A 23,619-nucleotide genomic window follows, 5' to 3' on the forward strand; every position below is an offset into this window, starting at 1 on the left:
TGATGTGTTCCTTAAATTCTAACTAGTTAATGGATTTGCCTCCTTTTGAGATAATTGAAAACATCCTGATCTAACATAGGGCAATGGAGACTATGCCTATATGAAGAGTTCTTGGTATTGGGGCAAGACTTCCGGTTCCCTGGAGACGGAAAATTGTAGGTACAGCCCCAAGGACTTAGATCATGGTATGGTTAAATGAGAACAGAAGACAGACACGAACCAGAATGAAGCTAAATGTCCCTGCTGTGTTTTACTTTTCCCTTTCTATTCATAAACACTTCTGGGGAACTCAAGCACTTCTCAAAATTAATGACCACTTGCCCTAGAGGTTTTCCTAACCTACTAGAGTCCTTTTATGTTTCAAGAATGTGACCTTTCAGTTGAAGAATTGCTTCATTTATCAAGAAATTGACTGAGCACCTGTTGTATATAGAGTGGCACATGGTAAGTAGGTGTGCGGGATATAAAAGTAATAAATCACGAAGACCCACGAGTCATGGCAAAATATAAGGGAGATGACACCTCTATGCTCGTTTTGATGGTGTGGTATGTAACACTGTACTTTAAAGAGTTTTGTCCATCTCTGCCCTCCCGTTGCCTTGCAACTCCGCCTCGCATTCTCTGCTCCTATAGACATCTCCGCTCAAAGCAAGTCTCCAGAGCTTCTGTAAATCATAAATCCTGGAGGAGAATGAGGTGCACTAGATTGGGAATCTGAATTGAATCCCTACCCCTTGCTGCCCACTGAGCCTTAAGGACTAAACGACCGCACTCAGAAAGCACCTCTGACCTCCTGGACCAGGTTCCCATCCCTTTCCTTGGGCTTGTGCCTATCTTTCTTTCCTGGAGCTCACAGTATTCATACTACAAACCCATAACCTCCACCCCCGCCTCCCTGCCGCCCCTCCCCCATTTCTGGACTATTTACAAAATTGTCTTGACTTCGCATCTTTTAACCAGCAGGCGGGCGGAGGAGAAAGCACCGCATATCTGGCTCCCATTCCCAGTTTGGTTGGAGCATGGTAACAGTTAAGCTTTTTTTTGACCTGTAGGCAGGACACTGGTCACTTTGATCTTGAGAAAGAAAGAGGATCTGGTCCATTTAAGCTTAGTATGATGGGTCCAGATCCCCAAATCTGTCAATACTGACGTTCGATGTGGTCGATGTCACTGCTTGTTTCCAGGAGAACTTACTCCCTCTCCCTGGGAATTCACCCTCTGGGCCGCCCAGCCGGGTTCCTTCTCGCAAGCTGGGCGGGACTGCTGAAAAGAACGACTGTCAGTGTTCGCGATGGGATGTGGTGAAGCCAACTGTCCCCTTTCATTCCCTGCACCTCCACCTCCCTAGCTGGGGAGCCGAAGACCACGGATGGAGTGGGAGTGGGGAGAGAAGCGCCTCTGAAGCCAGGATGGCTGATAGCTGCGAAGAAAGTCCCCGCGGACTAGGACCCCGACGATGGGGGAAGTCTGGGAGATGGGCAGATGCAAAGGAAGATTCCGCGATTAAACTGGGAAAAACCCACCCAACCCACCCACTGTGTTTCTCAGCCCAGTTTCCCCGGGGGTAGCTGAAGGACTCGGAAGACTGAAGGACTCGGAAGACTGCGCTGCTACTCCCAGACTCTCCACCCCAGCGTCGCCTCTTGTGGGTGGGCTTCATGTTCCCTCCCGGGTTTCGGAGCCCACCACGTGACTTCCACTAAGAGCAAGCCCCAGCGGAGAGCAGCTACAGGGGTGGGATTTGGGACCCCGGGGTGCGGAGAGAAGGCGGGAGAGGAGGAAATGAGGCGGGGGAAGGGAGAAGAGGCGGGGCCGACTCGGGTTTGGGAAGGGTTGAAGGCCGACGTTTCAGGAGGGTGGGGAGACCCGGGACTGCTCGCCTGGCTCAAGCAGGGAGAGCAGGAAGCCCGTGAGGGTGGGGCGGAAGGGGCCGGGCGGCCGGCAGGTGCCAAGGCGCGAGGATGCCCCGGGTGGGAGAGTCCCCATAGCAGCGCCGGGGGCAGGGCGCGGCAGGCCGGCGGCCGCTCCTCCGCGAGGCTGCTCACGCGGCAGCCCGGGCCGGAGGCGCGCCCGGCATGTCGCAAGGGATCCCAGCGGCCGGCAGCGTCTTGCAGAGAAGCATCGCGGCGCCTGAGAACCAGCCGCAGCCTCAGCCACAGGTAGTGGGCAAGGGGTCCAAGGAGGAGTGAGGGGGGGGCGGGGAGGGAGTGCGAGTGGACGCGCTCGGAGGAGGGCGCTGTGTTCTAGGGTGGTGGCTACTGAGGTGCGGGGTGGATGGTGAGCCCGGAGAGCAGCAGGCGTGCGGCCAGGAGGGAGCTACTGAAGCCCTGGTGCGTGCGCACCACTGCCAGTCCATGCCTCTGGTGCACTCACTGTTCCCGCGGCGCTTGGGATGGTGACCTGGCTTCTTCGCCCCTGGAAGAGGGAGGCGTGACACACAGACGCCTAGCTGGCCCCGCACGTGGACTCCGCGCTGTCCCCAGGGCAGCGCCATCCCACCGTAGAAGTGCTTGGCCCTTCCAAGCCAGGATGTGGCGAGGGGAATTCGGCCTGAGGGGTGAATTGTGCCCAGCCAGCACTCCCTTTAGCTGCTGCCTGCAGCGGGACAAGCCAGTCTAGGAGTTTGGGGAGGAGTCCCCCCTCTAAGCGTGGGAATAGGCTCCACCCCCCGCGCTGATGGAAACCCCTCACCCTCACCCAGTGTAAACTCCGTTCTGTCCCAGACAATATTTTCAACCACGCACTCAGGAGAACGGAGACGAAGCTGCACTCAGGGAACATCGTCCACGAGCTTTGCATCCAGCAAAAGAATGAGGCTGGGTCATTCTATCTTTATGGCCCCCACTGAGCACGATGCCTGTCATACAATGTCATCGGATGTCCTGTTTTGGGACTCAGCTTTGTCACACATGAGCTGAGTAGCTTTGGGCAAATTGCTTAACATCTCTGAGCCTCGGTTTCCCCATCTGTAGAATGAATATAGCATCAACCTCTCAGGGTTTTTGTGAGGATTACAGAAATATGGTTTACAGTTATGTGGTGGCTATTTCAGCTCTTTCTGTCTTGATTAAATGTTTTCTGCTGGCTTGTCAGGTATAGCCAGATATGTGTTTAAGACCAGTTTAGAGTGTCAGCTCCCTGAGGGCAGGTTGTGGGCTCCTTCACATACAGTAACTAGTGCCCTATGACTTTTATGATGATGGAGAGTGAAGAGGCATGGCTTGGTAACAAGCACCATAAAGATACAATTAAAACAAACAAACAAACAAAAAAAACACAGCAGCAACCCCAACCGAGGGAAATAACTCATTAAGATCACACTGTGTGCTGGAAGCTTTAAGGCAAAAATCTCTTTTCTGCTTATGAAATGAGCCCTGGTGTAGCACTGTGGGATAATGCACTGGACTACAAGGTTGGTGGTTCAAAATCACCAGCTGCTCCTTGGAAACCCTATACAGGGTCATTATGGATTGGAACCAACTCGCTGGCACTTGACAACAACACTAAGCTATTGTAAGCCCCATGTGATCACAGACCATTTGCTCAGGGCTTGTGTCCTCAGTGATTGGCATGTGGTAGGTATTCCGTTATTATTTATTGAAGAAAACTAATGAATCCCACTTATGAGGAAATTGAAAAACCAACAGAATTTAAGCACTTTACCCAGGATTATATTGACAGTAAGAGACAAAACTAGGCTATGTGCTATTCTAAAATTAGTTTTGTCCCCTACACCACTCCCTTTGCTTTCACACTTTAATTTCTTCATTGCCTAGCTGTGGTGTCCTGGTTATGTTTAACAAGTTTTCTTTGCCTCCAGAAGCTTTCACTTTTACTCTTTGACTCTGTTCCCTTGAGCATTGTCCCCCGACCACTCCTGTTTGTTCTGTGTGTTACTTATCCTTTTCTCCTTTTACACTCTTCTGTTCTTACACAGGGACTCTTGGTGTGGCACTATAGGATAAGCACTGGACTGCAAAGTAGCTTTGAACCACAAGGTTGGTGGTTCAAATGCATCGGCCACTTCTGAGAAACCCTATACAAGGTCGCTGTGAGTTGGAACTAACTTGATGGTGCTTAACAACAATTCTTGCACAGGGACACCTGGTGTGGCACTGAAGGATAAGTACTGAGCTGTTAGCTGCAGGGTCGATGGTTCAAACCCATCAGCCATTCCTCAGAAACCCTATACAAGGTTACTGTGAGTTGGAACTAACTGGGTGGCACCTAACAGCAATAATAATTCTTACACCCTACTTAAAAATCACTCTACCTGCAGTAACTTGGAGAGAGAGTATGTGTCTTGCCTACTTGGAATACAAGAGCAGATGAAATGATAACACTGTGTTATTAATGCTTTCCTGTGTTTGTGCTCCATTGACCTCTTGGTTTTAAAATTCTTTATGGGTAGTATTTTTATTTCTTTTCCTTCAAATCTTTTCACAGAGTCTGAAAAACAAATACCGTTCTAGTGCTGCATGCCTTCTGTAACTGAATGAAATGTTTTGTTTTATCATGGTAGATGCATTTTTCAGTCTGCCTGATTCATGATAACTCTTGTAGGATTTGACTAAATCTCATGTACTATATAGACAAAGGCTTTCCAGATCCATTGCAAATTTGCTTTCTGCTTCACTTTGAAATCTAAACAAAATGGCAGCCAAGTATTATTCAAATGAGCACATTATCTTTTGGTCATTATGTGGTTACAATTAGTTACAAGTGTAATCTTACTCTGCAGACAGAACTAATAGTACCTTCTTGTGTGGCATTGGGAAACCTGGCACACAGTAAGTTCTAGATGCCCTCTGACTTGTCTAGTCTTGGATACGAACCATCAAAACCACAACTCTTCCAGGCACACGCCCTGTAGAGGTTTGTGAACATTGGTTTGGTGCCTAACAGACCTGAGTTCCACTTCCCACTTAGCCACTCACTAGCCATGCTACCTGGAGCAAGTTCTCTCTGAGTTTCTTATTCCTCATCTTTCAAATGATGGCCACACCACACATTTCTCAAGGTGATTGTAGGGATAAGCAGCTAAGCATAGTGAATGCTCCTGAACAATGAGGTGTTGCTATCCCAGGAGTCCTGGTGGAACAGTGGTTAAGAGCTTAGCTGCTAACTTGGACCCACCCATAGCTCCGTAACAGAAAGACCTGGCAATCTGCTTCCGTAAAGCTTGCAGCCTAGGAAACCCTATGAGGCAGTTCTTCTTTGTCACATGGAGTCACGATGAGTCAGAACCAAGTGGATGACACCTAACAACATCATTGTTATCCCAGCAGTGTTTTACAACAGCTGTTGCATCCTGCAAATAAAATGGTAAAGCTTAACAGGCAATGCTGACTGAAGACAGAAAGTGAGACGGGTAAGGAGACGGGTCTTTGCATCACACCTGACCAAACATTTTTCCCTAGAGTCCTGAAGATGATGACAGGAAGGTTCGAAGGAGAGAAAAAAATCGAGTTGCTGCTCAGAGAAGTCGAAAGAAGCAGACTCAGAAGGCTGACAAACTCCATGAGGTAAGGCTGTGGTTGGGGTAGAGCCACGCTGGAGCCACTGGGAAGAGTGGTCCGGGTGCTTTGCCCTGTGGGGCTGGTGATGAGGTCCCCACACCAATTCAGCAACACACAGTGACAAGCTGCTGGGCCCATAGGCTGCACCAGGGGTTTCTCAGCCTAGTGTTCTGATTCTTTGCTCTCTGACATCTTCATTTCTCCCTACCCACTGGTTCCTTCTCATGCTCAAGTTTCTTTCATTATCAAACAAAGCATAACTTCCTCTTATCCTGATTCCCTTGCAAGCTCTTATTATTCCATTTCTTTATTCCCCTCACTTCCTTCTGTCTTAAAAAGATGACCGTATACCTACTGTCTCCATGTCGTCAGTTTCAGACATTTCTCTTTTAAGATTCAATCTATTCTCCCAGCATCAGCTTCCAACACTGGTGACTGTCAGGCATATGAGAGTAAGTCAAAAAGTACTGCTATTAGGGGATTCAAGTTCACACGTGCACAAGTTTATTCCAAACGAAATGTGTTTAAAGATGTCTCTGCAATCAGTAGATGACGGCAGACAAATTCTCTCAATGGTACACTTGCTTTAGTCTCATTGTTGTTGTTGTTAAGTGCTGTTGAGTTGGTTCTGACTCATGGTGACCCTGTATAGGATTTCCAGGGAGTTAGGGTGCCTTAAACAAAAAGGTTCAATCAAAACAGTAGCTTCCGAGGGGATCTGCTGGTCCAGTTAAATACAAGGCAGAGAGGTCAGTTCAGAGGGTTATGGCGACTTTCTTTTGGGATCCCAAAGGGACAGTCTTGATAGATTTTCTCAAAGGGCACAGGACGATCATAGGGGCTTATTAGGAAGTTTTCAGAAAATTGAAAACTGTATTGGGAAGGAAAAGGCCAGGATAGTTGCCCTGAGGAATTTTTTCCCATTATAATTCCCTGCTTATTCTTTGAGGAGAACAAGGGTCTGTCCCATTAGGATTTTGTTGGTTGCCCCAGGAGAATTTTGTCCATCCACCTACAGTCCTGATCTTGCCCCTTCAGACTTCTTTTTGTTCCCCAAACTTAAAGAACATTGAAAAGAAACTTGATTTGAAACATGATTTGAGCCCCAAATGCTATGTTTTTGTTTGTTCCCCCAATTGCTGTTTTCATAGTGTGAATCAAAGAGTGCAGAAATCTGCAGGGAAAGTTAGAGAGATGGACACGCTGCCTTCAGAAGTGAAGAGCCCTTAAAAAAAAAAAGCGAATAGCCCAAGAAGATGCAAAGAAACAATAGCTTCACATTTTGTTTTTTTTAATGAAGGTTTCTATGGGTTTGTAGCAATACTTTCTGACTAAACCTCATATATCTCCAGGTAGGACATCTTTCCTAGGCTTTAGATTTTGTCTCTGATGTCTCCAGATGGGTCTGCTAAAGGTTTCTCAAGTGTGCCTTATTCATAACTGAATGCTCAGGAATTCTGGGATTGTGTTTCTGCCACCATACCTCACAACACACAAATATACCTACAAACACGTACTTCCTACCAAAGCGTCACACACTGCCAAATTGAGGGGCTTCTGTTCTGGTCTCATCTTCCTTGACTTTGCTTGCACATTGGACTCTACTGACCATTCTTCTTCTTGAAAGTTTCTCCTCTTTATCTTTAAAAATCAGACATTTCTTCCTAGTTCTCCTGCCTCTTTTGTAATTTTTTCTCAATCTCTTTGTTAACCTCTTTTAAAAAAAATTTTTTGACCTCTGTCTGTTTTCTTAAATGTTGCTGTTGACAGGGTTTTGGACTCTTACCCTGGAAAAGTTAATTTATTCTTCCAACATCAGCTCCCAACATTGGTGACTCTCAGGTAAAGAGCTCTAAAGGTAGGACCTCTGTCTTGAACCTGAGATTTTGTTTCTCCCGTGTCTGCTTAGATGGCTCCAGATGCTCCTTAGATGCAACCTATTTGTAACAGAGAGTCCTGGGGTGGCGCTGCGGGTTAATGCGCTGGACTGCAAAGTCGGTTTGAATCAAAAGGTCGGCAGTTCAAGCTCATGAGTCACGCTTTGGAAACCGTATACAAGGTTGCCATGACTCAGAACCTATTCAATGGCATTTAAAAACAACAACAACATTCGTAACAGAATGTGTGTTTGCCTCAAAATTTCCTCTTCTCGCTATTTTCAAATTATATTTAATGAAGCTACTATCTTTATTAAGGAGCTCTGGTAGTGTAGTGGTTATGAATCAGGCTGCGAACCTTAAGGTCAACAGTTTGAAACTACCAACTGTTCCACAGGACAAAGATGAGGCTTCCTGCTCCCGTAAAGATGTACAGCCTCAGACACCCTGTACAGGGTCATTATGAGTTGGTTCTGACTCTATGGCACATAACCACCACCACCACCACCACCACCACCACTATCTTTATTGTCATTCAAATCAAGATTAACCCTAAACTCTGGTGGCACAGTGGATTTTGTTGCACTGCCAACTGCAAGGTCTCTGGTTAAAATACACCAGCCACTCTATAGGAGAAAGATGAGGTTCTCTGTTCCTGTAAAGAATTACAATGTTGGAAATCCTATAGAGTATTTCTGTTCTATCCTTTAGGGTCACTATGAGTCAAAATCAACTCAATGGTGATGAGTTTGGTTTTTTTGGATGCATAATTCTATGGCTAGGACATGGGAACTGTTTTAATCAGAAACTGGTCTGGAAGGCATCCATTCAAAGAGAATCTGTCCAAAGAGTTGATGACAGCTCCTGTCTTTGCACTCTCTTAATATGAATGATTAAGAATTTTAGTTTAGCTCTTTTCTGCCATGCTTTCTTGCCATAGATTATCTCAGCAAGGACAGCCTGACTTGTCAGTATAGGAGATTCTGAGGCTTTATGGGAGGAGGGGAGGAAAGCACTCTCCAAAAACTCTTTAACAATGAACAGAGGACAGATTTAGTGGCCTGCTGATATAAATTCACCACATGACCTAAGTGATAAATGCCAGGTTCTTTCCTGGGAGCACGGAGGCTGGACCCTAGAAAGAGGAGACAATCATGATGATCATTTCTGTTTCACAGTCATTGTAAGGGTTGACCCTCCACATAAAATCTACCCTGAGTTTCTGTGGCCCACAAACTCACAGGGTATAGTTGGAAGGTTTCTGCAGAGCAGGGTCAAAAGAAAGTCCTTTCCAGCCCTTGTTAGTTCTGTGACATTTCCACACAAGAACTGTAGTGTCCTTTGTCACCTTGCCCCTTGCTCTTGAAGTAATCATAGTTCTAGCTTCATATTACCAAAGAAGTCCTAGGAAGACAAGCAGCTCACAGATGTGCATGGCCCTGCATTCAGATCAGCAGCCTGACAACCAAGGCCCCTTTCCTCAAGAAGCTTCTAGTCCAAGCCAGGTGTACTAATAATAACTCACACCCCCCACAGGACACTGAGTGGTAAGTCCCAAGTGATTATGTGCATAGTGGATCCATGACCTTTCAAGGAGTAAGGTTGAGTAGATCCACTACTGTGGGCAGAGGAGTGCAGTGGCTCCATATGATCAGCACCCAACTGTGAACCACAAGGTCTGTTGTGGTTCAAGCCCATCAGCCGCTCCTTGGGAGAAAGATGAGGCTTTCTGCTCCCATAAAGATTTAAAGCCTCAGAAACCCTATATGGGGTTGCTGTGAGTCAGAACTGCCTTGGCAGCACTTAGTCACAACTGTGGGCAGGAGTCCTTGGGTGCTATAAATGTTTAATACACTTGGCTGCTAACCAAAAAGTTGGAGATTTGAGTCCCCTTAGAGTCCTGGTGTGGTACTGTGGGCTAATGCACTGGACTGTAAAGTCAGTTTGAACCGCAAGGTCAAAGGTTCAAGCTCACCAGCTGCTCCTTGGAAACCCTATACAGGGTCACTGTGGGTTGGAACCAACTCGACAGCACTTAACAACAACAACAGCAAGAGGCACCTTGGAAGAAAGATCTGGTGACCTCTTTCTGAACAATCAGCTGTTGAAAGTCTGCGGAGCACGATTCTCCATGACACAGACACAGGGTCCTTGTGACTAGGAATCAACTCAATAGCAGCTGGTTACTGGTGAACAATGGACAAGTCCTTGCCATTGGTCACAAACAGGAAGCGGTTTTTATTTGCTGTCCTGAGGAAGCATAGGATTCCCAGCAGAAGATGTATTAGCTTCCTATAGCTGCAGTCACAAAGTTAGGGTATAAGACTATGTGATTTTATTATCATGCAGTTTCAGAGGGCAGGAATATGAAATAGTTCTTGCTGTGCTAAAATCAAGATATTGTTAGGGTTGCATTCCTCCAGGGAAAACCCATTTCCTTGACTTTCTCAGCTTCTAGAAGCTTACCATGTTCTTTGGCTAGGGGCCCCTTCCTTCATTTCAAAGCCAACAATGGGCTATCAGGTTCTTCTCATGATGACACTTCTTCCATCATCACATCTTGCTCTCTGACTCTCTTCTTTCCCTGTGATTGCATTGGGCCCACCTGGGAAATTCAGGATCCTCTCCCCATTTCAAGAGCTTTCACTGAATTACAACTGCAAAGTCCCTTTTGCCATGCATGGTAGCATATTTACAGATTAGGACATGAACGTCTTGGTGTGTGTGCTGTATTATTCTGCCTTTCACTAAAGGTAGTATAAATACTCATGTAACTTTACTACAGTGCCAAAAAAGATGCTTCAATGAAGCATTGAGTCTCTTTCAGTTTCTATCATTGATGGGTTTGACAGCCAAGTGACATAAATGCTGTGGAAATTAGAGAGGGTGCTACATTTGTTCCTGCCTGATCCCTCTTAAGGAACCCTGGTGGTATAGTGGATTAACCACTGAACTGCTAACCACAAGTATGGGAGTTCAAAACCACCAGTTGCTTCCTAGGCAAGCTGAGACTGTCTGCTCCTGTAAAGATTTACAGTCTCAGAACCCTATATGTGGTTGCGATGAGTTGCAATAGACTCCATGGCAGTGGATTTGGGGATTTGGATTCGCTTTAAAGTCATAGAGTGGAGGAGGGCCCATTACTCTCCTGTTGGTAGACTATGTCATGTGACTAATTATGACAACTGCCCTATCTAGAAGTGAGGCTACTTATCTGAAACTTGATCCTTCTATGGAAGGTCCCTCTCTCTCTCTCTGTGGAGCCTGAGAATTGGATCAGGATTATGCATCACCAGGACAGTGGCTTCTTCTTTAGGTGGATCCCAAAGCTGGTGCCCACACATCTACTTTCACTAGCTACTCACAAGGGCCACTGGTCATAAGAGGGTGTGAGGGACTGGGTGGCTGGCACAGGAAACTTGAAATCCATCCTAAACTGTGGAACAGGAGGAACATTCTCTGTGGACTGAACAACACCAACTTTTTTATTTGCTCCCATCCTCTTTACAGGTTGGGCACCACAGTTATGGGCATCTGTGCTCTGTTTGACCAACTCTCTAGTGGTAGAACATTGAATGATAATTTTTGTGAAAAATTGAAAATATGTTACATGTTGGGGGGAGGTGTCTGGTTAAAACAATGTGAAGAATCATTGTGTCGTGTCCCAGAGAGTTGAGGACAAGCGCTCAGAACATCGCTATAGGTCATGGCGGAAAGGCACTCAGACTTCTTAGGATTCCTGGACAGTTGCTATAGAATCGATTCCAACTCATGCCAACCCCATGTGTATCAGAGTAGTACTATTCTCCATAGGGGTTACGATGGCTTTTTTCCAAAGTAAATCACCAGGCCTTTCTTCCAAGGTGCATCTGGGTGGGATTGAACCACCAACCTTTTGGTTAACAGCCAGTGTGTTAACTGTACTGTCCAGGGACTCTAGGTTAACTCTAGCATGGGAGAAATGAGAATTGAACATGGGACATGGAAGCTTTCTCCTCAAAGTGGGTGTGAGAGAAGCACATTGGGAGGCACTGAGGGGCCCAGGAAACAGCTGTGTGATGATCATGATGGCCTGTTACTTCCTGGAGATATGAACCCATCAAAAAGACTTTACTCATTCCTTCCTCAGCCTCACACTCTGAAGTAATGTGTTAAATATTTTGAAGTAACTCAAGTTCTTTATTTGTCTTTCTTGATTACCACAAAGGGTACTATTTCAAGCAAGATTTATTTAAAGTTTCCATTTATTCCTTCTGTCCACCTTCCCTACACACCTCAACTGTTCTTGTGCTTCTCTTACTTTCAACACCTTGAAAACTGTACTCCATAGCCAGCTTTTAAATATCTTTGAGTATCTCGGCCACCTCTCTTTGCCCCTAGTTCTCGACCACCAGAGCCCAAAGACTGTCCATCAAGCCTCCTTGGAGGGCAGGGAAAGGAGAGGGAGGGGCTGGGGCTGCTCTTCAGTTGAAGCCTTTCCTTCAGTGTATGGTTGCTGGAAGTAGGACTATGTTGCTGAAAAGCAGTTCCTATCGTGTGTCTATCTGCATCAGTGTTCACTGTGGGTTTTCAAATCTATCCCTTCAATGTGCTTATACCTCTCTTGGGGATTTCAACCTCTACTCATCTCTGAACACTAAGCACATGCCTGAGTCCACATCCACATATAGGAACCCAATGAACAGCCAGGGTCTCTGAGAGAAGCCAAAGGTGGCTCAGAAATGGGTCAGACTGGTTCAAGCCAAGCGCACTAAGGTGTAAGACTGAGAAAGACTTTTGAGTCAGAAAAGGAAGGCAGTGATACCATCCTAAAGAGCCCCAAATGTCTCAAACTGACAGAGATCTTGGGCAATATGGTTATGGTATGTATTGCCATGGTTTTTCAGATATTGCATGTTTTAAAAGAATGCTTCATGTCAAGACCCACTTGGTTTAGAAACTGATTATGACACTAATTTGTACAGACCTTGTTGGTGACACAATTATCTTGCTGGGAAGTGGATCAGCTCAAGGCTTGGGAATGGACTTCTTGTAAAATTCTGGACTTTTTCAGTGTCTGTTGCTGGTAACCACCATGGGGAAATTTGGGTCCTCAGCAGTGTCAAGAGAAAGCAAGATTGCTGTCACTGCATGAGAGTTGTAGTTGACCTGAAGTCAGGAATCTAGTTCTAAGTCTGTGTGACCTTGGAAAAGTCACTGTATCCCTCAGAGCTTCGGTTTTCCTGTTTGTGAATGGGGTCTGTGGGTAGCTTTGTACCCTCCTGGTGGTCTCTTCTTATTCCTCCTTTTTTTTTTTTTCTCACCCTAATTATCAGCTCTAGTCCCTGGTACCAACATTAGGGTCTGTACTGGTCCCTGATCCTTTCCTCTGCCTCAAGGGCTCCCTGGAACCCAGATATCCCCCAAATAGTTCCTTGTTCTCCTGACAGTCTCTCTCAGATCCCCAGACCAGGGTTTTTCAACACTACTGACATATATTATTGTTGTTAAATGCTGTGACATTCCAACTCATAGTGACGCTGTATAGGGCTTCCAAGGAGTTGCTGGTGGGTTTGAACTACTGATCATGTGGTTAGCAATCCAGTGATCATCCTTTGTTGTGTGTGGGGCTGTGCTGTGTATTGTAGGATATTTAGCAGTATCCCTGACCTCTTTCCACTAGATGCAGTAGTAAACCCCAACTGCTGTGACAACCAGAAATATCTTCAGGGGGAGGGGCAAAAGTCGCCTGGTTGAGAACCACAGTTCTAGACAGCAGCTGGGATTTGCAGTGACTTCTCCTCCTTTACTTTTTAGATCTCTGCTTGCAGCTTGCTTCCTGGCAATGCAGTAACCTCAAACTCCCCTTGTCAAATGCTTCAAAACTCAGCAAGATTTGAGCTGAACTGACGATCTGTTCGGATATAACAAAGGGTCTAATGTGCTTGTCTTATTTTCCATTTGTGTTGTTTTTGTTATTTGAGTGGGTCCCAACTCATAGCAACCCTTTATAGGGTTTCCAAGGAGCCACTGATGAGTTTGAACCACCAACCTTGTGGTTCAAACATACCTTATGGTCTAGTGCTTATCCTACACCAGGACTCCCCACTTGTGTTAAATCCAAGTAATTTCTTTTCAGTATGCTTTTACTCTTTCCTATCTGTTCCCACTTGGCCTTTTCTTTCTCCCTTCCCATATTATCTTTGTATTTTTGTAGAAGTGAGGTTTTGCCTTTGTCTCCTTCTTATTTCTCATCTTGATAAAAGGCTATCAACAGATTTATGAGGGAAAATTAAATCCCAGAAGAGAAGGTCAGTGTGGGGCCTTCTATGAGGCCCCGGAACAGACAGCTCTTATGCCCTTTGAACTGGGACTTGGGGGAAGCGATAAGACCACAGGAGGACACCAGGCACGGGACTCCTCATGACTTCCAGAGATAAGGCTCAGGCATTCAAAGTGTCTCACAACAGAATTCAGTAAATATAGAAAGGCAGTTTGGAATATTCTGCTAAAAGAAGAGAGCTTTACTGTGCTTTGGGTTTCATGGTCCTGTAGACGTTTACTTTTAGAAACTCACGACTTTTCCAGGTTTTCTTCCTTTTCTCTGAAAGATACCTTTACTTCTTGTTGCTGATTGGTGCTGAGCTGATTCCAACTCTTGGGGACCTCATGTGTGCAGAGTAGAACTGTGCTCCATAGATTTTCAAGGCTGTGACCTTTTGAAAACAGATCACTAGGCCTATTTCCAAAACTTCTCTTGATGGTTTCGAACCAGCAACCTTTCAACTAATAGTCAAGTGTCTAACCATTTGCACTACCCAGGACATCTTGCTTTCTGTCCTTTGGAATCTAATTAAAACATTAGCTCATTGGAACCATTCAAATCTACTTTCCATTTCACTTCTAGGTGAAGAGAATTTTCAGTTGCAGGGTGGAACATAGGTGTGTACATGTGCATGTGTGCATGTACGTAATTTGTGTGCATGTGTGTGCCTGCGTGGGTCTGTGTTTGCATGCAGCTGCATGTCTGTGGGTATGTGCACATGGGTGTGTGTATGTGTGTGTCTGCATGGGTCTGTGTGTGCAGCAGGTGTGTGCATGTGAGTGTGTGCATGTGTGTGTGTGCATGGGTCTGTGTGTACATGAAGCTGCATGTCTGCATGTGTGTGCATGTGTGTGTCTGCATGGGTCTTCATGTGCATGCAGCTGCATGTCTGTGGCTGTGTACATGTGTGTGCATGAGTCTGTGTGTGCATGTAGCTGCAATCACTTTCACCTTCTGTTGTGCTCAGGCTTCCCATGATGCCTTAGCCACCATCCTCATCTCCCAATCTTGACCCACACCCCCTTTGCCCACGGAAGGCTTTGTTGTGGGTTTCTAGGTTGGATTCCAACTTCAAGACCAGAGCTTGTTGTGGAGAGGCTAGAGTAGAGCATAAGGGGTTGGGGTGATGGGCATAGAGGAGGCCTGAAGGCAGAATGGGGCCAATGCACCAGTGGAGATGGCCACGGTCTGACTGAGTACAGCCATGGGGAGAAGCTGGGAGAACTGTTGCCTTTGAGCAGGTTCCAGCTCATGCTGGGAGGCTGCCCAGGATGGACGAGAGACAGAACAATGGTTCTGAATGCAGCCCCTGTGGGCCCCAGAGTTCTGAAAGGGAAGAAGATGCCTAGAGAGGGTGGAAGAGAAGACACAGGGTAAGAGACGGAGACCCAAGACGAGGGCTGCAGGGTCACTGCACATGTAGCCGCTGGAACTGTGCCCATCAGGCAGGAAGTACAGGGAGTGGAGTGGAGGCTCTTAGGTGCAATACAGTCCTAATATTTGGGGAGAGACATCATTTAACTTCAATGAGATTGAATATGATGCAAGACGAACTAGAATGCACAATAAAACATGTGGTTCAGATAGGTTCTGTGATCCAGGAAGCCTTCTTGGAGGTGGTGAGCTTAGTCTGTATCTACACAGGACAAGAGAAGGGAGGCCAGTTGAGGTAAACAGCATTAGCAAAGCTGAGAATTTGCAGGTGTCTTCATCACAGCTATAAAGCTCTCAGACTTGTAAAATATTCTTTAATGCTATTTAGTGCTCTTTCTCTAGGAAGAGAGAGGGTGTGATAGATAGTAAATTTGGGTCCCTAACCCAGGAAATGCATAGTGTACATGGAGCAGCAAAGCATAATGATATGAAAAAAAGAAAAAGGAAAAAAAAACACCTAGAACTGAATTGAAACAGCATTTTAGCAAAATTTAAACAAGATTGTCAACCTAGAGAGGTTGTCTATTGAATGTCATAGTGCTCTATAGTTGATCCTGTATTGCAGAATATACCTTGGATGACACAGAGAAAGATCTGCTTATCAGTGTAATAGACAACAGAAAGCTGGGTGGTATCACTAATCCGTGAGATGTTACAGCAAAGATTCAAAAAGATTTTGCTAGAATGGAATGTGTTCCACTGACAAAGTGAGAAGGAACCCTGGTGGTGCAGTGGGTTAGGCAATGGTCCGAGGTTCAAACCGTTCAGTCACTCTGCAGGAGAAAGATGAGGCTGTCCACTCCCTTAAAGATCTGAAGTCTTGGAAACGCTAAGGAGCAGTTGTTCTTTGTGCTGTTGGGTCACTGTGAATTGGAATGAACTTAATGGCTGTGAGTGGGATTTTAACAAAGTGATGTTCAGTGAAGATAGTGTAAAGTCTCACTCTTAAGCTCCACCACATCCAATCATCCAAGTGAGACTCAAAAGCAGCAGATGTAGGAGAAACTTGCTCTTCACTGCAAGCGCAGGGAGAATCACCGGCAAGCATTGGCTGAGGGCTTGAGTCAGCACAAGGGAGGGGGTGACGTCACCACGATCTGTCCACCTATGATCAGGCCACGCCAGGATCATGCGCTTTGGAAGCAGCGTTGTCTCAGAGATTTTGCCAAACTGGAGTATGTTTCAGGGATGGTATTCAGGAAGGCAGAGGGGCTGGAAGTCCTGTCACCCAAGGAACTTAGAGAACCTACGATAGCTGAGCTCAAGAAAGAGAATAGCTAAAGGGAAGCTAAAGAGAATAGCTAACATCTTAAGAACTGTGATATTGAAAAAACAGTGCATTTACTCTATGTAGTTCCACAAGGTGCAACCAAACCCAGCAAGTGGTTTTGAAGAAGAGAGAGACTATGGGTCATTATAAAGAGGGTCAATGAAAAAGGAAGAACATAAACAAGACATATTGACACAGTGACTGCAACACTGGGCTCAAACATGCCTACTATTATATGGAAGATGACGTAACACCAAGCAACATTTTGTTCTCTTAATGCAGAGTCGTACGAGTCTGAATTTGAGGGCACCTGACAGCAACTATGAAGAGGAGCTTTTTAATAGAGCAGTTCAGAAATGGCAAGGACTAGAGTTAGCACATGGAAGGTTTTTATATTGGGCAGGTTGGGCTAAGGGGTCTCTATGATCCCCTTCAGTTCTAAGCTTCTGTGGAAATGCAACATGCGAGTGCTGGAGGAAAGGCAAAGCCAAAGTTGCCTAGTGTTTATTTTTCGTTTATGCATGTAATCAACAAACTTTTATTATGTTATAGATCAGCAGTTGGGAGTTAGATGGAGGACTGATTGCAAAGGACATGAAGAAACTTTTTGGGGTGAAGAAAATGTTCTACATCCTGATAACATGGATGTACACATTTAGCAAGATTCGTTGAATTATGCATTTTAAATGGATGCATTTTATTTGATATAAATTATTTCTCAGTCAGAGGTCCTGAAGGAGCCCTAGTGGTTAAGTGATTAAGTACTCAGCTACTAACCAAAAAGTTAGCATTTGAACCCATCACCTGCTCCTTGGGAGAAAGATGAGGCAGTCTGTTCCTGTAAAGATTACAGTCTTGGAAACCATATGGGCCAATCAGTTCTACTCTGTCCTACATGGTTGCTGAATCGGAATTGACTCAGTAGGTTTGGGTTTGCTTTGATGAAGGAATTCCTGGATAGTACAAATGATGAAGTGCTTGGCTCCCAATAGATAGGAGTCCTGGTGTGATGCTATGGGTTGATGCGCTGGAGTGCAAAGTCAAAGTCAGTTTGAATTGCAAGGTTGGTGGTTCAAGCTAACCAGTCATTCTTGGAAAATCCTATGGTGGTGGTGTGCCATGGAGTCGGTTCTGACTCATAGTGACCCTGTACAGGGTTTCCGAGGCTGTAAATCTTTTTGGGAACGGAAAGCCTCATCTTTCTCCCGCGGAACAACTGGTAGTTTCGAACTGCTGACCTTAAGGTTCACAGCCCGATTTGTAACCACTGTGCTACCCTGTATAGGGTCATTATTGGTTGGAACTGACTCGATGGCACTTAACAACAACCAACAGATAAGTTGGTGGGTCAAATCTACCCAGAGGTACTGTGGAAGAAAAGCCTGGTGATCTGCTCACAGTCATGAAAACCCTATGAAGTGCAATTCCCCTCTGACCACCTGGGGCCATCATGAGTCAGAATCAAGTTACTAATAGCTGTGTTTGCATGGTGTTTTTGGTTTACACCTAGTAAAGTGGACATAAAAAAAAGCAAAGCCTCATGAACCTTGCATTCTAGTGAGAATAGAGCAATAATATCAGGCAAATAAATATAAGGGGTAAAAGAGAGGGGTTGATAATGGTAACATCTCTGCGATGGCTGCAGAAGAAGAGGGTCTGGTTTTAGAAATGGTTTTACTTTTCTTCTGCCTCCCCCAGGAGTATGAGTGCCTGGAGCAAGAGAACACAGTGTTGCGAAGAGAAATCGGGAAGCTGACAGAGGAGTTGAAGCACCTGAGCGAGGCCTTGAAGGAGCATGAGAAGATGTGCCCTCTGCTGCTCTGCCCCATGAACTTTGTGACAATGCCTCGACCCGACCCTATAGCTGGCTGCCTGCCCCGGTGAAGCTCCAGGATCTCCTCCTCTGGGGAGTGAGGAGCCTTGGTCTTGCACCAGGAAGGAGAACTCTCCCTCCATGTCTGTGCACAGGAGGACTTGTTGCCCGGCCTCCTCCCAGAAGCTCAGGAGCCCTGTCTCCACAGATGGGGCTCTACATGAAGCCCCCCAGGCACCTGACTCTGGTACAGATGCAGACAAGGACGACCCCCTCAGGAATCACTTCTCACCCACTTTGGCAGCTAGTAGGTACTATGGTTCTGCAGAATCACTTCCTTCAGAATTTGAATAATAAAGATGGTTGTTTATAGCCTCTTCTTCCTCCAAGTTCTTGGAATTTAGCCACACACTCATTTTCTCTTCCTGAAGAGGTCTTCTCCTCAAATTTTTTTTGTGCCTCCTGGGTCTTGCTCTCCACTCTTGTTCTGTCTGACAGTCACACTCTTAGTGGATGGTCATGGTGGGTTGGAGAGGCATTCTTGGGGGCAATAGAACAAAGGCTAACAGGATTTTCCTACCACCCCTGTGTCCTAGTTCTATTCTTTCAGGAAAAAAAGAACCAAGTCAATTAGAGGTGACCCCAGAGAGGAAACCAAATTGGGAAAGCACTCCCCCATGCCCCTCTAATTTTCCTCTTCCCTGGAAGAAGAGGGGGGTTGTGGAGGGTGGAGCCATCCCATCATAAAGGGAACAAGAAATGAGAACAGAAAGGAAAGTTCTTTGTTGCAAATGTAGATGATTTAAAAAGGGGGAAAAAAGAAAAGGGAAGAAATAGATCACAGCTCTGCCCAGAGGTGATGGATTTGTTGACTTCATAGAATGATTACTAACAACTACTCTCTATAAGCTTCCCTTTCATGAGAGGATACCCCGCTTTGATTGGAGGCCTGCCTGGTATCCTCTAACTTGCAAGATTTGAAGACTGCAGAATCCCCTTACAGGTACAGGAAGGCTGATGTCTGCTGGCAATTCCAGGCCCAAGCTTTCTGAGTGTAGTGAGTTTAGGGGAATGATAGAATCTTTTCATGCAAGGAAAGTTACAACCATACCATCCAAACCCTTTGCTTTGCAGAAGAGGCAACTGAGGTTCCTAAAGAGGAAGGGACTTGCTCAAGGTGAGTAGCAGACCTGAGATGAAACCCCAGCTCTCCATTGTTGAGTTAATAGGGTCAGGCTGAAGCCGGGCAGTAAGGAGGTGAGTTGAGGCAGGGTCCAGCAGTCGCAAGTCTTGCCAGAACCTCAGAAGGCCGGCCAGGACTGAGTCTGTGAAGATTGGACTTGGAGCCAGTATCCAGGGGACTATGTGGTTGTGAGTGTGAACATGAGAACTTGTGTGCCTCGTACGTGCAGACACTTCACTGCAGCTGCCTGTCAACCCAGTAGACTTCTTGACTCTGTGTTATTGCTGTTGTTAAGTGCCGTCGAGTAAGTTCCAACTCATAGCGATCCTGTCTAGGGTTTTCAAGGAGCGGCTGTTGGGTTTGAATCACCGACCTTGCAGTTCACACTGACACAGTCCAGTGCTTATCCTGCAGTTCCACACCAGGACTCATAGCCCTGTAGGAATGCTTAACACTTTGGCCAAGTGGCCACCTGACTCTGCAGTGCTTCCACGTTCTGGTTGCTGACCCCTGTAGCTCACCTGATTTTTGAAATCTCTCTGCCACCCTGCCCAGGCCCTTATAGAGTCTCTTTTATTCTGCTGGCTGCTTCCCCCACTCCACTGCAGACCCAGCATATCCATGCCCTCTGACCCCACTGGCCTGATTTTCCTAAGCCCTGACCTCATACAGTCCCCTGGCTCCATGCTTAGGGACCCAGTTCCTTCCGTCTGGCGGCTCTGTATCCCAAGGCCTTGGAGCTCCTCACTGACCCTCTGTTCTAACTGGGAGACTAGGGAGGAGAGACTCCATGGAGGATGGGGAATTGACTGGGTCTAGAATCAGTTGCTATCAGATCAACTCTGACTCAAGACAGCCCCACGTGTGTTGTGAGAATGTGTTCCATTATTGGGTTTCCCATGATTGATTTTTCACAAGTTGGTTGCCAAGCCTTTCTTCCAAGGTGCTTCTGGGTAGATTGAAACCTCCAGCTTTTAGGTTAACATCAGTGTCTTAACTGTTGGCATCACTCAGGGACTCTCAAATGGCTTTGCCTTCTTTTCTGCCTATATTTCACTGGCTAGAACTCAATCATGTGGCCACAGCCAATTTCAAGGCAGATCATCAGGAGATGAAGTTTATCCATATGAAGTTTATCCATATGCCCAGTTAGCCATAAATCCAGGAAATAAAGTTAAGCCATATGTCCAGGAAATGAAATTTAGCCATCTGTCACAAGAAGATGGAGCTTTTATTCCCATAGCCTTGCTGAAGCATCCTACTTGGAGGGTACATGTCAGCTCTGGTTGCTAAATCAAATGGGCATATCTCAGACTTGGTCTTCCTTCCCCTCCAGTATCTGACCTTGGCCTCTGTGTTTCCTCCTCTCTTCCTGCTACTTCTTAGCGTAAATGGGCGCCTCTTCTTTGACACTTGGTCACATCTGTCCCTATGCTGATAACTCCTACCTCTGTATCCAGAACCCAACTTTCTTCTGAGGCAGACCTGTCTGTCCAACTGTTCCTCAGGCCTCTGAGACAGCCTCTCACAAGTTCAATCGGTTCAACATGTTCGAAACCATGTTCAGGATCTCATTCTGTTCTTAGTTATTTAAGAAAGGCCTCTACCATACATTGAGTCAAAAGCCTATTCTGTTCCTCTGGGATAATCCACTAAGTCTTGTCAATTGTATCTTCTACATCTCCCCCCAGATGTAGCCGTTTATGCTACCAAACTCCAAACCAAACTTAACGGCCACCGAATCAATTCCAACACAGGAACTCTGCATAGGGCTTCTGTGGCTGTAAATCTTTACAGGAGTAGAAAGCCTCACTTTTCTATTACACAGTGGCTGGTAGATTTGAACTACCAACCTTGCGGTTAGTAGCCCAATGCTTAATTCAATCCCAACGCTCTTTGGCCCCTTTACTACGGCATGTGAATTTCATTCTCTGCCATCAAGATGTAATTTAAATTAGCTGCTGTCAGTCAGGGCTTGAGACTTGCCTTCCTTTCTAAGCTGTGCTATTATTAGTTTGAACTCAAGCTTAGGGAGAAGCATGACTTCCTCCACTTTTGATATCAAAGCAGTCAATTCGGAGGCAGGGAACTGAAACCAGGGTTGCCCAGGGAAGAGGATCGTGGCTCTGGACTCCAGATCCCCTCCCAGGTGACTGGAGATGTGACTTTCGAGTTTTGACTCCTGGTTGGCACAAATGCTTAAGCACTTAACTACTAACCAGAAGATTGGTGGTTTGAACATATCTAGGGACACGTCATAGGAAAGGTCACAGTCTGAAACTTTAGGAAGCAGAGCTCTACAAATCAAATGATGATAATGGGAAACCAAATGATCAATGAGTGGGCTCCCTGTAGCGTTTATGGGCTACCTCAGCTCCCAGCTCCACCTATGAAAAAAGACAGCTTTTGGATGAACCGGAGAAACTTGTTTCCAGGAGGGACAAAAGGCTGCTGAGGGTGGGTTTGTTAGATTGTGTTCCCACGGCTGCTTCAGGTTGAAAAGTCCCTGACTCGCAATTTGTGGGCTATGGAGAAGGCAGGCAGTGACTGAGAAAGCCCACTGTCTCCATAGATATCTCCATAAAACCCCAACAACTCCTGGGCATAGAAAATGTCAGAGAGGGAGGAAATCCTTCCTTCACACCCACGCAGCCTTTCCTCTTCCTGTCCGCGATCATGCCGCTTTTGCACCAGACCAGCCTTGAAGCTTGGGGTTTCCATCACTGAATCAGGCCCCAATTGCAGCCTCAAATTTGGGTAAGAATGATGACTCTAACAGACAAGAAAGCAAGAGACCCAAAAACCACTGTCTTCTTTCATATCAGTGCGAGGGTCCCCACAACCAGGAGGTACTTACTGGTAACCCAAGGGAAAGCTGGAAGGAAAGTGCTAGCTAGCCCCGCTCTCACGGACACAAACTTCCATCCTGAGACACCCAGGAAGTGCTGGCAGGGTCATCCGGTAGTGAGTGTCACCCAGTGTGACTTCGTGGAGTCCTATCCACCCACCCCCCACACCCCCAACACACACAGAACTCTTCCCTGAGCATGTAGAGTCCTTAGTACTACTAACCATCTATCTATTTTAATCATGGAAATCATAGAGTAATATGTGGTATCGTTGTAAATTCCTTAGGTGATACGAATACCAACAACAAAGTTCTTTTATAAAATCTTTCTACATGGATTACATTATTAGCTACATTATTAGTAACTGAGCAGGAGCCTTGTAAAGTTTTTTTTTGTTTTTTTTTTCTCTCTCTCTTTCTTTTCCTTGAACTCCTACATCATTCTCAAAAAAATTATTGACTTTTGATTATTATCACAAATATTAATCACCACAATATTGTAGCTAAACACCAGAAAATTTGACAAAATCGGCAACTATGAAAACACTGGCAGCAAACAAAAATACCCGCAAGTACTTAGAGATAAAGCACGTGATTTGAAGAATCATTATAATTGGGTAATAATGACAGCTCTGACCCAAGTCATGGTATTTTCAATAACCTCATCTGCATGCAAAAGCTGGACAGTGAATAAGAAAGACCGTAGAAGAATTGATGTTTTTGAGTTATGGTGTTGGAGGAGAATATTGAAAGTACCATGGACTGCCTAAAGAACAAATATATCTGTGTTGGAAGAAGTGCAGCCAGAGTGCTCCTTGGAAGCTAGGATGGCCAAACTTCATCTCTCATATTTTGGACATATTGTCAGGAGGGATCAGTCACTGGAGAAGGATGCTTGGTAAGGTGGAGGGTCAGAGAAAAAGAGGAAGACCCTCGGCAAGATGGATTGGCAAAATGGCAACATCAATGGGCTCAAGCATGGCAACAATTTGTGAGGTTGTCCCAGGACCAGGCAGTGTCTCGTTCTGTTGTGCACAGGGTCGCTATGAGTCGGTACCAACTCAATGGCACCTAACAACAACAACAATGACAGCTCTGACCGGATTATATTGTTGTTGTTAGGTGCTGTAGAGTTGGTTTCAATGCATAGCAACCCTGTATAAGAAGGCTCAAAAAGCAAATTAGCATAGAGTTATATTGTAGCTATATTGATACATGTAAGCTAGGCTCATGAAATAAATTTTTGTTGTTAAAACTAACTGCAGGAATAGTTTAATAAAAATGATAAATTTTGGCTAAAACATTGTACAAAAATTTTATAGACAGTCATTTGGTGTCACCCCTCTGACAATATCACTTGCATACCTCCCA

General features: G+C 45.7%; 1 protein-coding gene across 1 annotated transcript; it reads left to right on the forward strand.

Moving 5' to 3' along the window:
• Window positions 1–2,075: 2,075 nt before the first annotated feature.
• BATF3 (basic leucine zipper transcription factor, ATF-like 3) lies at window positions 2,076–18,288 on the forward strand. The gene is made up of 4 exons (XM_006834018.1): window positions 2,076–2,159; window positions 2,292–2,299; window positions 5,423–5,525; window positions 18,103–18,288. Exons 1-4 carry the CDS (start codon window positions 2,076–2,078, stop codon window positions 18,286–18,288), a joined length of 381 nt encoding a protein of 126 aa, XP_006834081.1.
• The last annotated feature ends 5,331 nt before the right edge of the window (window positions 18,289–23,619 follow it).

Source organism: Chrysochloris asiatica, unplaced genomic scaffold (genome assembly GCF_000296735.1).
Source record: "Chrysochloris asiatica unplaced genomic scaffold, ChrAsi1.0 scaffold00009, whole genome shotgun sequence".
Classification (NCBI taxonomy): Eukaryota; Metazoa; Chordata; class Mammalia; order Afrosoricida; family Chrysochloridae; genus Chrysochloris; species Chrysochloris asiatica.

What these genes read in the sequence shown, in the direction of transcription:
- BATF3 (XM_006834018.1), top strand. Translation starts at nt 2,076, where the DNA reads ATGTCGCAAGGGATCCCAGCGGCCGGCAGCGTCTTGCAGAGAAGCATC. An exon ending in AGGCTGACAAACTCCATGAG is followed by an intron (nt 5,526 to 18,102) that starts GTAAGGCTGTGG and finishes TGCCTCCCCCAG; the next exon opens with GAGTATGAGTGCCTGGAGCA.